At 34.8% G+C, this 15,925-nt stretch overlaps 2 protein-coding genes across 2 annotated transcripts; one reads left to right on the top strand and one right to left on the bottom strand.

Moving 5' to 3' along the window:
* The first annotated feature begins 2,238 nt into the window (after window positions 1-2,238).
* On the top strand, window positions 2,239-4,800 carry LOC120330342 (T-box transcription factor TBX5-like). The gene is made up of 5 exons (XM_039397251.2): window positions 2,239-2,773; window positions 2,872-3,037; window positions 3,149-3,425; window positions 3,603-3,743; window positions 3,835-4,800. The coding sequence occupies exons 1-5, from the start codon at window positions 2,632-2,634 to the stop codon at window positions 4,570-4,572; spliced, it is 1,464 nt and encodes a 487-aa protein (XP_039253185.2). The 5' UTR covers window positions 2,239-2,631; the 3' UTR covers window positions 4,573-4,800.
* Window positions 4,801-8,076: 3,276 nt separating this feature from the next.
* LOC120329881 (uncharacterized) lies at window positions 8,077-8,937 on the bottom strand. The gene has a single exon (XM_039396674.2). It carries the CDS (start codon window positions 8,935-8,937, stop codon window positions 8,077-8,079), a length of 861 nt encoding a protein of 286 aa, XP_039252608.2.
* Window positions 8,938-15,925: the final 6,988 nt, after the last annotated feature.

Below are 15,925 nucleotides of genomic sequence, written 5' to 3'. Positions count from 1 at the left end.
AGATTTAGAAATTAAGAATAGGCAATAATATATAAGTTGATATAGTACAATTCTTGCAAAATAGCAAAAACACATGACATATTTGAATTATAACTCAAGTATGCGTCTGTTTTGTTAATTCTACTTCTTTCAACACTAACTTCAAATGTACATCACCAGTGCCCCAACTTTGTCGACACTCTGTAAATTAAATTGGTAAATGTTACCCAGGATGTAAATTGGGTGTTTCTTTCTGCAGATTGTTCAAAATAATCCTAGTCTAACATGTGATATATTAATAATTCCATAGTTTGTAAAAATCAGAGATAAAATAAATATGGGTCTTTCAGAATACATTTAAAAAAAACGTAAATTTCACCTTGAAAGTTTATGTATTCAATTTCCAAAAACGAGTTTACAAAATTGCTACATTAAAATCATAACGGAAATATAATATTTATTACACGGTTATTAATTTATTCTTTTCAAACAGTTATTACTGACTAATTGAGAGAATGTTTTACACTATCAGAATATTAATTGATCAACGTTGTTTAACGGTAATTAGCGGGGATAACGGAAATGAAAACAATTTTGTTATCGCCTTCGCGTTCTCCTGAAGTTCCCGACAGTTGTTTTTACGCCGATGATAACAATATGTAATCACCGCATATGTTGGGCTTTGCGGATGTTATCAATATACGATGTTCATTGGTTCGATGAACAATACCCTTATTTTTTATAGAACAGAGTGAAATTACATATAATTATATAATATAATATTTACTTTTGCTCGCACTTCTGAAGTGAATATTTTTTGGGAGAATTTATATTATTATTAACTTTACAATTGTGTTTTTCATTCTATGTCACCAAAACAGGCAGTACATTTCCATACTATATCTCTCAGTCAAAAGTAATTTCTGTATTTGCATCATTTAGTATTTATTACTTGTTACTGTCTTACTTTCATCAAATTCTTTACTATATTTTTTCCGGTGAATTTATATTATATATATTATTTGATGGACTTATTGTATGGTGGTGGAAATTAAAGAAAGTATATTTTGTACTTATTCTACGCTAAAATGCTACTGCTTTAAACTATTGATTGTAATATAACATCGTGGACGTGGAAGGAAAAGCATGTGCACCTAATAATATTTCAGTGCTAGTTTTGTTGTTAGTTTATGCGCCAAATACAGTGTGGATTGAACTTTACTGTACTAAACTGAATATTCTTTTGGAAGTTCCCAATATTCACGGTTGTTTGGTGCATTGAAGAATACTTTTAAATCTAACATTGACAATATTTTGTTTTCATAATAATGTTTTGCCTTGACTGTGGGATTTCATTGCTAGAAAAACATGTTTGACTATTGTTTTAGCGATTTGAAAAATAATTTCGGATTGGACCAACATAGGTACATTTGCAATACAATAAGTGTATGGTGAATCGAAATATTTTAGAAGTATCTGGCTTCGTCAGCGATGAACATTACTTAAAACTATTGTTCATAATGGAAGTAAAATTTTGTAATGCAAAAATATGATGAAATTGCTTTGATGAAAAACGAGCAATATATTGAAGAAACATTCTTAAAACAGGAGATAGTTCGCTTCGGACAATTACAATGAATATTTATTGCAAATCCAAACAGTCATCTACCTGTTGTTAGGAAGTGTGAAGTGTGCCATGACATTTGTATTGAACCATTCATTGAAATGCGTGAAATCGCCTTAAATCGTAAATTTATTGTATTTAAACGGGAAACATACATAACAACACGCGTGAAATTGGGTAGAAAAGAAAACCTAATTCATGTGATCATAAAATATTATTTCATTTCCATTCTATCATCTGAGAACAACTGTACAGTATCGCTATTGTAAAGTCAATACCAGTCCATATAATCTAGTTATTTGTTTCACGGTAATCGTTCTCAGGAGAATGTAAAAATTATATATTCAACTTAAAAACGTATTTGTAAGGTGGAAAATTACAGTATAGTAGAGACAAAAGTTTGCAGCCTTTTTCCTGGGTTTGTTGAAAATTCGAATTTAAAAATTTAAAGTTTTGGGTTGTATCATTGAACATACAAAAGATCATGAATTTAATAATATACGCCATTTTGAATTGTTTAGGTTTACTTTCTTATCTGTTCATTAGCGTATATTAAACATTTTTATTATCTTAATATCGAATTTCTTATCTCCCGTTTTAATGAAGGCTTATCATAACTTGTCGTTATCATTTTGTCACTTTGTTATCAGAATATACGACTCGACTGTTCTTGTCGGAAAATCAAAAGCTTATCTTAACGGCATGATACCATATCGTAACTTAAGTTTACTGCTCAGGAACCCACTGAGAAGATTGCAACCGATCAAGAGCATTAGGTGAGAAATGAGATAAGTTCTGTGCTTTCCTGCGAAGGTAACTGCGAAAATGTAGGTTGACGGCGGCATCAATATCTCCAAAGCACAAGCAGATGCAATTTTTATAGTCGTCTACAAAAAAAATATCTCAGTGAGTACGAATATCATAAGGTATAAATCTCCCGAAAATCTCGAGGAAGACATCAGTTGCAAAGCATCCACCATCAAGCAATCAAGTACAAGAAAACGTTGACTAAAAATATATATTCAATCATGAATTTGTTGAGCCATAAAGCAGTTTCAACGGATTTATATTCCAACCAATATGGAGCTTATGGATACCAGCCCTGCGATGTACAGGGGCAACAAAACAATACTGAATACGAACAGAGATATTGGGGTCATTTGAACACAGGTAAGTTTCATTGTTGTAACTAAATAATTTTGTTACAATAATGTTTGTATACATAATAAATGAATGGGTATTTTAAACAATTATTTTTAAAATTTTAGAACGGCTCCATCCATACTCAGCACAATCATCCACCACTTCTACAACTATTCCACAACTAGTATCCAGTTCCATCAGTTCTTCCATCAACGTCTCGCTAGATCAACACGAACTGTGGGAACAATTTCACAATGTCGGTACTGAAATGATTTTGACCAAAACTGGAAGGTATATTAATATTATTCACTTGTACTTTTTATATATATTCATTATTTTACATTTAATCAATTTAAATTTAAGTAAGGAAATTTAGTTTATTTATTATTCTGATTATCACAGGAGAATGTTCCCTGGATGTCGAATACGCTTAACAGGACTCAAGCCAGCATCAAAGTATTGTGTTTTGATGAGCGTTGCCAGAGATGACTCTTATCGATACAGATTTCAAAATGGAGAATGGACTGCTGCTGGTCCAGGGGAAGTTGAATTTGCTCCTCGCTACTTTGTCCACCAAGATTCACCAGCTACTGGAGCAAAGTTAATGAAAGGGCTCGTATCTTTCCACAAAGCAAAATTGTCAAACTCTAACGCGGCTGCAAATTACGTTAACGGAAAAGTAAGTTATTTCAAATTGAATTGAATGCACAAACTTAGCTACCATCTGTCTATGAGCATAGATTTGTTTGTGAGTTATACAATGGCAACCCCCAAAAAAACTACATCATTTTTGTCCTGTTCATTGGTTCGTAACGTTAAATTGTATACAATTGACATTTTATTTTTTTAATTTCAGTTGATCATGCATTCAATGCACAAATATCACGTTCGTATACATATTATTGAATCTGAAGATCCATCAAATCTCGAAACAATGCAAACCTTTCCACTGCCAGTGACATCATTCATTACCGTTACAGCATACCAGAACACAGAGGTAAGTGTTCGTAATTCCAATTTAAAAAATTGAGTCGAACGCTCTTATTGTTAATTTCCTGATAATTAATATATCAATTCTTTTCTATCAGCTAACAAAACTGAAGATTGCAAATAATCCATTCGCAAAAGGCTTTCGCGAAGACGGAGCAAGAGGAAGTAAATCAGCAAGAGCCCAATACCAACAAAAACAATATCAAATACCGGACTATTCTATTGCAAAGAGATTTAGACCAGATTACCCACAAAGTGTGCCACACGTACAAAACGTTGTTTCCAATATTCCATCAGCTGATCCTAGCCAATATTCCGCCCTACCCTATTGCACAGATTCATTACCGTCAACATATGTCCCCGATGATTTGGTGACATCGACTTACGCTTCGGCTTCTCTACCCCACAATACTGGTTATTATTCTACAAACAACTACAGATATTCCGACTATGCTTCGCATGTCCCACAATATCCAGTCCAAGCACAGCAATACTTACCTACAACTAATATAACGGAAGAAGACTACTCAAATGGGCATGTGCAACAGTACACCCAGCATATGAATCTTGCGTCTTCAACGAGCCAGCAAATTTACTCGACTGCATATGGCGAACTACCTGCTCAGTCGATAGATCAGCAACATCAATACCAGCAGCAACAACATCCAGGAGAACCTCAATGGCAAACTATCGAGAATACACCCTATGTGCAGAATATCACTCCACATCAAATCGACGAATGTTCGGACGAAAACTCAACAGAATTTCTTTACAAACCATATTCAGATGAAGGATATTCTTCACCAATCAATGACAACATCGTACAAACCAACTAAATCTCCATGTGTTTGTTCATGGTCAAGTAGATGTCGAGCAAAGAACCACCAAAATGTTCAAGCCTCGATTGGAGAAAGGCCGGCAACACCATGTACACTGTTCGAAAATTCGCGCTATTGTATATACTTGGATGTAATGTAATATAAATTTTGTTTTGTGCTGTATTATCCCTATTAGTTCCTCATTTGCCATTGCCTATTTGAAATAAATAATAACCATGAACACGATTTGACATCATAATGCAGGGTAACATAGGGCTATTTTTAATATCGAAAAATGTAGAATGAAGAATATTGGAATGCTCGAATATATGGACACGAAAGCCAAAACAAAGTAGTATCAAATATGTTACAGTACCGGTAGTCTTTCTTATCATATAACTCTCGATTCTGCAAACCATCATATTTCTGAAGTGCGATCGCGGAATCGCCACACGATGCGAAATTTTTCATTTCCATGATGTCATTACACAAAACTTTGGAGTGACAAACGAATCCTACAGAGCCCACAGAAATTTTTCAAGATAATAGCCTTCGAGAAACAATAACAATCTTGAAACACTGGAAATTTAAAATCGATAGGTCCGGTAGTTGAAAAGAAAGGGATTTTTTCACAACAAGAGTACTGACAACAACAATTTAGCAAATAGATTCACAAGTCCATTTCGTGTCCAATATCAGCAAACGTAAATGACCCAACAAACACAAGTTGTTTCAATAGACGTTTACGAACGTCACGCATTGTTGCAAACTGCTTGTGTGAGGAAGTGTGACTTTGGCGAGTCGAAACTTTACCGACATACATTTGTGTTAGTGCGCAGCAGGGCTCTTCAACTAGATAGAATAGTCAAGATGCATATCGCCATTTGTCCACCATGACTATGATTGGAAATCTGCTCGTTCAACAACAATTCCACAAACAAAAAGAATTTAGCAAAACGATTGATAGATCCACGTCATGTTAAATAATCTTGTGATATATATGATACGCCTACTCACAATCACACCACTATTCATTTGAATATTCAATTTTAATGTGACAACCCGGGATGTATGACGTAATCATGCTTTCAGATAGCGGACCATTCTTGATACGAACATGAGCCAGACGTAAAAACAAATCTAATTACTTTTACATTGTTTTAAATGGAATTCATCATCTTATTTCCTCGTTTCTTTAAACCTGTCATACGCCTCATCATTTTATAGTTTCATTCAAATGTGTAGACGCGTAGTAAGGAACACCTTGGGTACGAGATCACGTACGTGTCGTGTCGGGTCAAACCAAGTTTGCTTGGGTTATCGGTTCATTTTATCATATTTTCTATTTCACTAGAAGATATCGCATGATTTTATTTGTAACCCAGATAAAAAGACATAATGGGTTGCGATGTTGACTTATTACAAAATTTCTAAACTTATATATATGTATATATTTTGTTTCATCTATAAAAGGTTGTTCATAAATAATTTTTTCTACAACTGTTATGCTTATTTATTACTGCTCTGGCAAAGTCAACAACCAAAATGTTACATCGCGACGAATTCGTAAGTTAAGGAGGGAGAAGGAGCTAGTGTGCATGTTTGGACAAAAATGCCTTAAAGACACAGGAAGCGACAAGTGTGAAGGGAATTCTGAAAAATGCAAATATAGTGATTATGTTGAAATTTTTTATGATAAGTTGGACAAGTCTCGCGAAAAACGAAGTCCGATTTATCGTCGAAAAGGTCGTCAAAAGAATATAAAACAACGTAGGAAAGTTTTCAGAGAAGAATGTCAACTTGAATTCACAATCGTAACCGATTTTGGAATTGAAGAAGATAATTATCTTTGCCGATTCGATGAAGACGCTGAATTTGATTATGACGATGATGAGAATATAAAATACGATATTCGTTCGAATGCCGGGACTAAGTTCGATTGCAGAATGCATTACTGTAGCGCAAAAGTCATTGATGATGTCCTCGGATGCACTGGGAACGAATATATCGAAGAAGCAGAAGAGCATAATGAATGGAATGAAAATGGCTTCTGCCACAATAGGGAAGAACCCATTCCTGACGTCGATCGCGATAAAAACCAATATGGCGATTAAAACAAAGAAATCGCCCGACTTGTATATTAATGTAAAACTATTGATATAATAATATAACTAAGACTGATACAAAATGAAGCAAGACATTAAAATAACGGTTCGGTATTTGAAACTCGGTTGTCACAGTACACTTCTTTACTACTTGATATTTTCTATTGTATCTCAAGCATTTTCACGTATATTAACATATTATATCGAATATTCGATAAATAACAGCCGCACCCATAGTCGAACTGACAAGTCCTCGAATCTTATGGGCTTGTCGTCTTTGATTTTTCATGTTTTTAATGCAAAAGGTTGATGATTCAACCTTGACCTCTTTCAATAGATGAAGAACTGAAATACAAATATGAAATACAAATTTGAATATAGGCCATTTACCATACCATTTAATTTTGTAGCGTTGTCCGATAAAACAATTGTGCTTTCAATACACAGATTAATCAATCATTTGTTTTATGATTCACTTGTGACGTAACAATCATGTATATGACTCATTAACTCAGAAAATTCATGCAATGCTTCCAATGAGTTTGTTGAAATAGTGTTTGTCCCGTTATTACTTTTTCATTTTTGTTTTGTGTGTTATTTCAAATATGTTTCTGACCTTTTAGTACACTGCTGTATAAAGCATGATTGAAAACCGACCTTAGGCCACCTGTTCGCAGAGGACCCGTTTACCCATACAGAATCCGCGAATCCGTTTTGCATGGGGCCCCGCAATAGCTTATTAGACCGCCGGGCTTGGTATGGTCTCTAAGAATACACGAATTAGAGTCGCTGATTTTATATTGAATTTGGAGATATATAAATATCTTAAATGAAATCACATGCTTCTCGCCATTCATATAAGTTCGACTTGGGGTAGTAGTAGGTAATTTGAAACTTAATATACAGCGATGGCCGAGGTAGAACAGTAAACAGCTTAATCTGTCTTTGGCTGAATTGGTGAAAATATGTTTGACAGCTTCCCATACTCTTTTGAACTCATGAAAAGATTCATATGTATCCGAATCCCTGTTTTCATGCACACATGAATCACAACCACCCAAGATAAAACAGAATTCATTAATTTGCTCCGGTTGCTTGTATTTTACATAAACATATATATCTTTAACATCTTCAGAAATGTTTCAAACTAATGTTAGTGATTATTGTAAATACGAATGTTGTGATATACAACTATTTGGCAAAAATCATCAAAGTCAAAATTGAAGAAAAATAAAATATTTTCAACTTTTCAACCATTTAGAAATATTGAGGGTGCATGACGTACGTGCATTTAATTCGCGGTCTCGATGTTGTCAATTTTCAAAATACGGCACATTTTAGTAACGAACTACATTTCAAAATGCATTTTAATCGAACGAATAAACTATCAAACATTACCAATAAAATCCCAACAGATTCATTCCTTTTTAAAGATAATAGTAGGGACATCCCAAGTGACTCTAGTCTTGATTTGTTCTTCACTTTGTCCTTCAACATTAAGCAATTGTTTTATATTATTCATTGCTTCATTTAATGGATCATTTGGAGGGTTTGTTTCCATGAACTTATGGTACTCGCCATTAGTAGTTCGAAAGTGACGGTATTCTTTCAGCGTCCATTCAACGAAAAATTCCAAACCAGGGAGCCAGACCTTCGACGATGCTGGGATCTGCTCGAAGATAGGTACATATTTCCTTTCGCAAATTTCCATACTGGGATGCATTCCAACACTTCGGAGAAACTGAAAATTTAATCCGTGAAGTTTCAAATTAAGTTCTTCTTGGTTTGGAGCAGGCTTTACAGGAATTGTCATTATTGATTTTATACTGCGAAAGTAAATCGCGACACAACCATTCGGTTTCAGTACGCGCTGACATTCCTCAGTAAAGTACTTGATGTCAAACAAATGTGCTGCTGAAGCACAGTTCATGAAATCCACTGATTCGTCTTCGACTGGTAGATACTTGTCAAACATTTGCTGAAATGATACGTTGTCGCATTTATTGTCTTTTTTACCCATTTTGATTTGATCGGCGCTGATATCCAGCGCAAGGATGGAATCAAAGTAAGGAGAAAATCCGAAAGTGGCTTGCCCACTGCCACAACCAACATCTAGCATGCGCGAAAATTTTCCATTTTCAGACTGTCTAGCGCCCGATTTTTTGAGTTGGTCGATAATAGTTTCGGCTATGTGTTTAGGGTAGGAAGGTCGATATTTCAAATATTTTTCAGCTAAACTTTCCCCTGAATATAAGTCAATAAAATTGCTGGATTCCATGGTAGGTAGTGTTTCCCCCAAGTAACCAATCACAGTAGGTGTGCGGTAGGGATACAAAGTAAATTCTAACCTAAAATTTTGAATCAAAGGTACTTTAATTAAGGTACCGGTACATACACAAAACGGTGAGATGCGATAGTATGCTCATCTATCTTGTGCCAACACCTCACATATCTACTAACTCTACAAGGAAATTATACCGATAGGCAGTCACATTTCTGTACTAGTAATGGGATAAAACATTATACTGGTTTACATATTATATACTAGCTACAGATTGGCATTGCCAAACGCTGCGATGGAACAAAATATCTTCTAATCGTCGGCAACTCGAGAGGATTTGCTTGTTTTGTTTTCACGCATGAGCGATCTGAGTCTACGCTTGTCTTGGTCGCATTCGCATTAATTATAAAACACAGAATTATTACAAACACAGTACTGTATAACGAGAGAACTTGATGTCAAACATCCATGCAGTTCTTGCGAATAGTGTTTAACATTGTTTGCTAATCCGTAACATTTTTGGTTTACCGTGATTTATTCGGGGTTCTTAAATTCCATCCATGTACATTAAATCTTGTCAAGAAAAAAATTAACATTCAAAATTTGGACAAAAAATTAATGACCTACTTCCGAGTAATTCCGAGATGGCGGCGATTCGAAATTTTCGTCTGAGCAGATTCCAATAACTCACTATTCGATTTGATTCGGATATTCGATTCGAAATGCCCAGCCCTAGTTATGTTGTTCTTCTTCATGTCCTTTCTCGTCAACAATCAATCAATCATCGGCCCACCGAAGAATAAATAAAACAAACACAGAAAAACGCGATTTAGAATTGGGCAGTACTTTAAAAGAACTTTAACAAAAACAGCGAATTGAAGTAGATAATTGAATGCAATAAACTTCTGACAACTTCTTCAGTCTTTGGTTGATGAAAATTTGAAGCACATGTTCGTATCCAATTAGGATTTATTGAGAGATCACCATAATTAACATATAAATGGAGCCGATTTAGAATACTGCAAACACTGTGTAGGCCTATATAATTCTGGAACAACTGGACGAATTGCTTTGTTCAATAACATTTTGCACGGTCGAGGAAAAAGTAATCGCTTTAAATTTGCTTGATCAATTTCATTATACTTTACATTTTGAAATGAATATTGTATTTCGATATACCTATACATTCAGTATCACATTATCGCACCTAGTGACAGAAGAGAACGTTATTTATTTCAAAAGGTTGGAGCCAGTGTATTCAAATTAATACATTGACGATTGGACATAACATAATTTATAAACGTAATTAAATATGAAGGATAATATTGAGTGCATGATTCTGGCTCATTTTCTGATATCATATCCATCAATTGTACACACAAAAATCATTTTTTATTTTCCCTATCATAGCACGAATGACATATCCATATATTCATTTGCAATCATTACTATTATCTTCAACACAATTTCCTTAAAAGTTTTATGTAATATAATATATCATGCCAAAACCGAAATAATGACAACGTGCGACATTCTCATGCACTCAATAAATGACAATACCAAACGTTTTGTTTCACGTCACTTCCTGTTGCAGTTATTACAGACAAGCGCAGTGTTCACTTTTGTTAGGTAAGACAAAGAGTCATGTTATTCTTATTGTAAGCAATCTTTACAATGTACAGAGGCATTATGATATAATTTAAATGTATTGATATGACCATTTCGCTGTGACAATTTTGGAATAAATAAAACATTCTCGTTTAACCCACTGGATAAATACATTTATGGTGCAAAACAAAAAGCAACGGAGGAACATGCACGTTCCCTTTTATATCGAGTGGGATGTTGAGTAAATTATAGATTTTTCAACATAGCAGCAGCCAGCAGATATACGGTTTACAGTCAATTCGATACTAATGAAATGTTTACATATATTCGTGTATAAATTTATTGCATAACATCGATAAAGAGACAGAGTGATTTCGCAATCAGTGCGATCGGACAGTCAAAGTGTTTAGCTGTATATATTGGTAGACAGAAACGTTAAATAAAGTTGAGATATTACTGTTTTACTATCTTATTTTCTTTTAGACAAAGCGTATAAACCGAATGAGATTTTTTACTGCGATACATAATACAAATTTGAAGACCTTTCTCGTATTCGTGAAAGGACATATTTGACGTTCATCTCTGGCTGCTTGTCGTCAAAGTCGAAAGGTTGACGTCATACTACGCTGTGTTATAGTCACAGTTTGGTACATTTAAATATATAATAGCAAGCTCTGTTCTTAATTGAATAGTATACTGTGGAAGGTTATTTCTGAGTTCTGTACTATATTTTTTCACAACTAGTGAAATATTCGCCAACCTGGAAATGTACGATGTATTTCAGTTAAGGCTTTCTAACAACAAAATTGACATGCTTGGTTTTAATAGGTAATATTTTTAACTGCTGTTTATATCCCAGAGGCATTTCGCGGATTCAAATTTCTAATTTAGAATAGCTTTTCTTTCCTATCAAATTCCAGTCCTAGGTTTAATTAGTTGATTTATTCAGGAGAGATATTCAGACTTTGAGGCGAGTTATCACTTATTAGCTATTATTCAAAATCGCTAGGTAGGCACGTCGTTTAAATTGCTATACCATATATTAGATTTCTCTATGACTTTCTCGTCAGCAGCGTTGAGAAACGAAATGCCAAGTCTGTCCGTTTCATCAATATTGCAGCGACCTAAATTTTACAGTTCAACCAAGGTTATTCCTGCGACATGATCACTCGTTGGATTCGCTTGGATAAACCCGGTCACATCGGTTTCACACAGAATTGCGTTTGGTGAATTGCGACGTAAGCAATACTTTCACTGCTGGTTGCTTTCACACTGCTGGTTATCAAAGAGCAGAGATGGTAGTATTGACTTAATAGGCTGATTAGTTCTGCGGAGACAAAATGCGATTGCAAATTTTGGACCAGTTTGATTATGGTAGGACAGGTACCGATAGTCTATCTCGAAAATAGGTGTAGCAAATTGTTATGCTGTGGCCTGTGTGACTGATATCCGATGTCTATGCCGTTATGATATTTCCGAAAATAAATGGAACTTAATTATTTAATCAAACTTTTTGAACTCTTTTCATCCATCGTTCCAGATAATTTGGGTGTCAATATATGAACTTTTTAAATGCTCTTATAATAACGTAGAAAAGTCACGCAACGACAATGTAATTATCAACTAAGAATAAAGGTTTCCAAATTATGAATAATTTATACTCTTTAGTCTGTAATATTTCGTTATAGCATAAATGTTGATCATCAGTTAACTGTACTACGAACTACTTATTATAGAGTATAGATTCTTTGCAGAATGTAGTATGTTTTCGAGAATAAAATTTTGCCTATTTTGGGGAATGCAGTTTGCGACAAGAATATTTAAACGAATGTATATTTGTACCTAATAGCATCAAATGTACACACCCTCAGCGAGAAAATGGCACGAACGAACAATTTTCAACATTAGGGGGTGTGAAGAATGTGTTGCATTATTGGTACGGTGGTTTTAGTCATATTTCGTATTCTTTTACGACAGCTAGCTTCAGTATTTACTTTACATTCGATAATAAAAGATTGGAAGGCTCGATATTTTTTCGTGGAATTTCGGTATTATGCCGTTATTCAAAGAGCAAGTTTCTCGCTGAATTACTGGCTGCATCTGATTTTGTGATGGTGTTCAGAGACCGTATACTATTACTGTTGTTCTGTTTTATCCCACGGCGTATGATATGTATGTTACCAGTCTACGTGCGAATACCTATCCAGGTAATCGTTCCAAAAGCAGGAACTAATCAACCACGTTACACGATTTTGAGTTTTCGAGTCTACGACTTGGTGTTGAACTGAGACAACAATTAATTCGGTGAATAACACTTTCTTATTGGCAAGATACTATAATGCCAGATCGAGCTTCCACGTAAAAATATCAAACTAGACTTCACCCTTTATAAATCGTTTCACGAAAAATGAACGAACTATATGAGGAACGAAAGTTATGAAAAGTACCTAACTGAGCTGAATTTTGCCAAGTAGCCGACAAACGTGACGTAATCTGACCAAATTTACGCAAATATGCAAATTTGTGCTCTGGCTACCAGCTTTTCTATAACGGCTAATGTTAAGAATTGTTTGCTTTTTATTTTCACTGAAAGAATATTATATGTATACCCATTGATTATACTTTTATTATGTAATAAATGTGATTTATATATTTTCCTAATTATTTACTTCTATTTACAAATTAAACAGAAAACTATTATTTCATAGTCATAACCGTAATCGGGGCGGAATGGCAGAAAACGAGCCATCTTATTCACTATTTCTCGAAATTACACTCGCCGTGGTAGCTACGGCCTTGGCATTTCTACTCTGGAATAATAAACCGAGGACCGATCAAGAAAATTTAGAAATTTCAGAAGATAAAATAAACACAGAAAAAGAACAGTCAACAACCCAAAATGACCAAAATCTTCCAACGAACGAAATCGCCTCTTCGGAGGATGCCGCCAATACTCAGCTCAACAATTTGAATGTAACCATGGAAAAACAACTAGAAACCGATACCAAATCTACCCAAACGGACGTAGCTGACGAGCACTCAAAACAAGATGATATGGATTTGTCAATACTATGGAAGGCAGTGTTGGTTAATGGAAACGATCAGCCATCAAAACGATACAGAACAGAATTGAATGTAGACATAGACGGCACTGTAACACACTTTCAGTCTCTACAAAAAGAAGGTGTCGTTGGAGTCGGGATGCAACAAATTGTTATGAAAGTTCAGTGACAATAAAACAATGATATATTAAATATGTAATTTGATATGCAGTAATCATTACTTAACATTTATGCACATCGTTTATCGTGAAACGTAAATTTTATTCACACCAAACACACTGTTTTTCAACGATCTTTAAAGTATATAGACGCACATGGAGCTGTTTATATGAGCATGCGTAGGTTCGTTGGTTGCTGTTTCACCGGTTTGGTTCATGTATGTTTTGTGACTTGTGTCGCACAATGGTATCTGACCAATTTAAGAAAAAGAAGTAGTATATTGTGGGGCGACGTTCAATTTCAGTACCAGGTATCTAAAAAAAGCATTGTTGAAAAAATCAAACAACCACAGATCAAGTAGAAATATTCATATAAGCCCAATAAGCAGTTTGCAATGAGGACATGAAGGCTAGTGTTCATGTATTGAATTGCGAAAGACAGAATATCAAAACGCGCTAGTCAGCACCCAGGACAAGAGAAGCATCCTCATACAAAGATGGCGAATCAATTCACAAAATATTTCAAAGAAAAAACATAAATACTTTTATCTTCTTATTCAATATTTTTGTTCATATTAAACATTACTTCATGATAAAGAAATTTTGCCATTTCTTGAAGTCTATTAGTTTATTTTGTTATCTTCTAGGGAACGGTGTGCTAGTGTTCTACAATCTACAGGATTAAAAAAGCTAGAAATTTTAGACATTGCGCCGTTAGCACGTCCCACGTCGCTTTTCGAAGCATCATGAATTATTCCTCATATCAATAGACATAGGACCAGTAATAATCATGTTTCATGAAGAGGGATCGCCGATTGGTTATGAAGTTATCAAGAAAAAAAAGTATAGATATGTGCATGATTGTGGTTTTGAGTTATATTTGCTTGTCGACGATCGCGACCAAAGCTATAGGTCAGAAAAAATGTTATCGGACTCCGAAGATTCCAAAATTCACAAATCTCAACCTTTGGGTTCAAAAACGGGCTGTGAATAATAATATCTACGCCATTATCTATCCACGAATCCATTCTAATTCAATCTTTCATTATCACCACAACCATAAATGAATTGCTGTATACCAAATTGTGTGACAACGATAAAGGGTATTTCATCCAGGGCCGTGGAATCTCAGAAAAGTTCAATCCGAAACAGGGTCAATAAAAAATCTGACATTGAGTCATGACTCTTGGTAAAATCAAATTAACTGGGCGCAACAATTATTTCGAGTCTATTTTCCCGCTACAAGAAAATCACAATTTGGCACAATAATTTGGCAAGTACATGCCTTTTAACATTTTGTTGAAAATGAACCCTATTATATATATATATATAATATACACTACAGTAGCAAATTGAACGGCCCATTGCTATTGCAAGCGAATGCTGGAAATTGAAATTCAAAGTTTCAGTAAGGCATTTATTTCCATTTCGTGGGGCGCGAACTAAAATGAGTACGGACATGGTACTACGTCTTTATGTGGGGTATTGATATAAGATTTAAGTATTCAATCAACCGATTGGAGACCATAGACTGCATAGTCATATGGTGAACCACACAACGTCTTTGTTTCTAATCCAAGAAGCGCGGATGGTGTAGGAAGTTCAACGCCGTAAATATTTCAGACTTCGGGATTCATAGATGTTTACCCGCATATCGACTTCCTTATTTACTTCGATACCATTGGGTAATCATCAATATGCAAAAAGTGACGTAACAATAGATCTTTTTAACAGCGCTCAGACACTTTGGTCACTAAGACATAGCATGGTTGTAAATATTACCTCGTTTCGTGCTTTTTCGTGGTATTTTTTTAATTTTAGTCGTGTTTCGAAATTTTAAGCATAAAACAAAATATATATAACGCAATGATCAATTTGTCTGTGATTGACTCGGCTAAACATTTCTGTCGGTACTTTTGATAGACAAGTTGTTGAATGTTTTGAATCAAAATGATAGTTTGAAAGATATAAACCGGTTTATGGCGCCATCTCCCAAAACCACTCTAAAAATGAGCACCAAAAATTTTGCAGTGGTAAAGTATAAGAAAAATTTTCCTTGGTTCAACGGTCGAGGAAGCATCCATTGGCTGTGATATCTTACTCGCTCCGACATGGCGCGTTGACTTGAACCTCAAATATCGTTACAATGCGATGCAT

This window comes from Styela clava, chromosome 12, assembly GCF_964204865.1.
Source record: "Styela clava chromosome 12, kaStyClav1.hap1.2, whole genome shotgun sequence".
Lineage (NCBI taxonomy): Eukaryota > Metazoa > Chordata > Ascidiacea > Stolidobranchia > Styelidae > Styela > Styela clava.
This window is presented reverse-complemented; position numbering and strand designations above follow the sequence as displayed.